This window comes from Haliaeetus leucocephalus, unplaced genomic scaffold, assembly GCF_000737465.1.
Source record: "Haliaeetus leucocephalus isolate CR32 unplaced genomic scaffold, Haliaeetus_leucocephalus-4.0 Scaffold208, whole genome shotgun sequence".
Taxonomy (NCBI): domain Eukaryota; kingdom Metazoa; phylum Chordata; class Aves; order Accipitriformes; family Accipitridae; genus Haliaeetus; species Haliaeetus leucocephalus.
In genome coordinates, this window is record NW_010972644.1 from 898,176 (window position 1) to 898,951 (window position 776).

General features: G+C 41.9%; 1 protein-coding gene across 1 annotated transcript in view; it reads left to right on the forward strand.

Annotated features, from left to right (window-relative positions):
- The window catches only part of CFH (complement factor H), a gene marked incomplete at its 3' end in the record, with an annotated part of 30,772 nt that extends 30,225 nt beyond the window's left edge, over window positions 1-547 (forward strand). The window contains exon 9 of the mRNA XM_010566384.1: window positions 368-547. Coding sequence (XP_010564686.1) covers window positions 368-547 — 180 coding nt within the window. The remainder of the gene's footprint in view (window positions 1-367) is intronic.
- Between the last annotated feature and the right edge of the window lie 229 nt (window positions 548-776).

Below are 776 nucleotides of genomic sequence, written 5' to 3' on the forward strand. Positions count from 1 at the left end.
CTCAGGGCAGCCATCAACATTTTAGAGACGTAGCAGACCAAACCAGAGCTGGTATACGTGACGCTAGATGCACTGAAGTTAGCCAAACTTGCTTATGAACACTAGGTAAGCGACACTGTTTACTAGACCACTTCTTAGCACTTCATGTAGCGACTTGCACTCCTGTTCATGTGATTCATTAATCTTAGGGCAGTGAAACAAATCATGCGTTCATTCAGGTTTGAACACAAATGTCTTTTGGGGATAGAAGGCTACAGAAAGGCACTTGGAGGGCCATTTTTTAGTAACCATCTTCCTGAGAATTAATTTACCTCAGTTCTTGCTGTACAAATTACTGTGGTTAAATGTACTTACCTTCCTCCTTCAGAAAAATGTCACGTCAGACAGCTGGAAAATGGTTATTTCTCATATGGACAGAAGAATGTTTACAAGGAAGGCGAAAGAGTTAAATATGTCTGCAGTGATGACTATTATGCTGAACACGAAGATGGGCAAGTCACGTGCACAAAGGATGACTGGTCACCTCCTCCAAGATGTATCCGTAAAAGTAAGTGTGCTCGTATTTTGTTGAGGTTTCTAGCTAAAACCGATAAATCCATCATCACATCACGTACATTAATCCATCACTACTGCTTAGTAACTCTAAGTCTAGGTGCTCTACACCTGAAACACAATGCCGTCATTCTCTCAGTGTCTCATGCAGCCCTCATGTCCCTGTGTGCTGCTGAGGTCAGTCGCTATATAAACATACAGAATGAAACCCTGTAAAACATCCA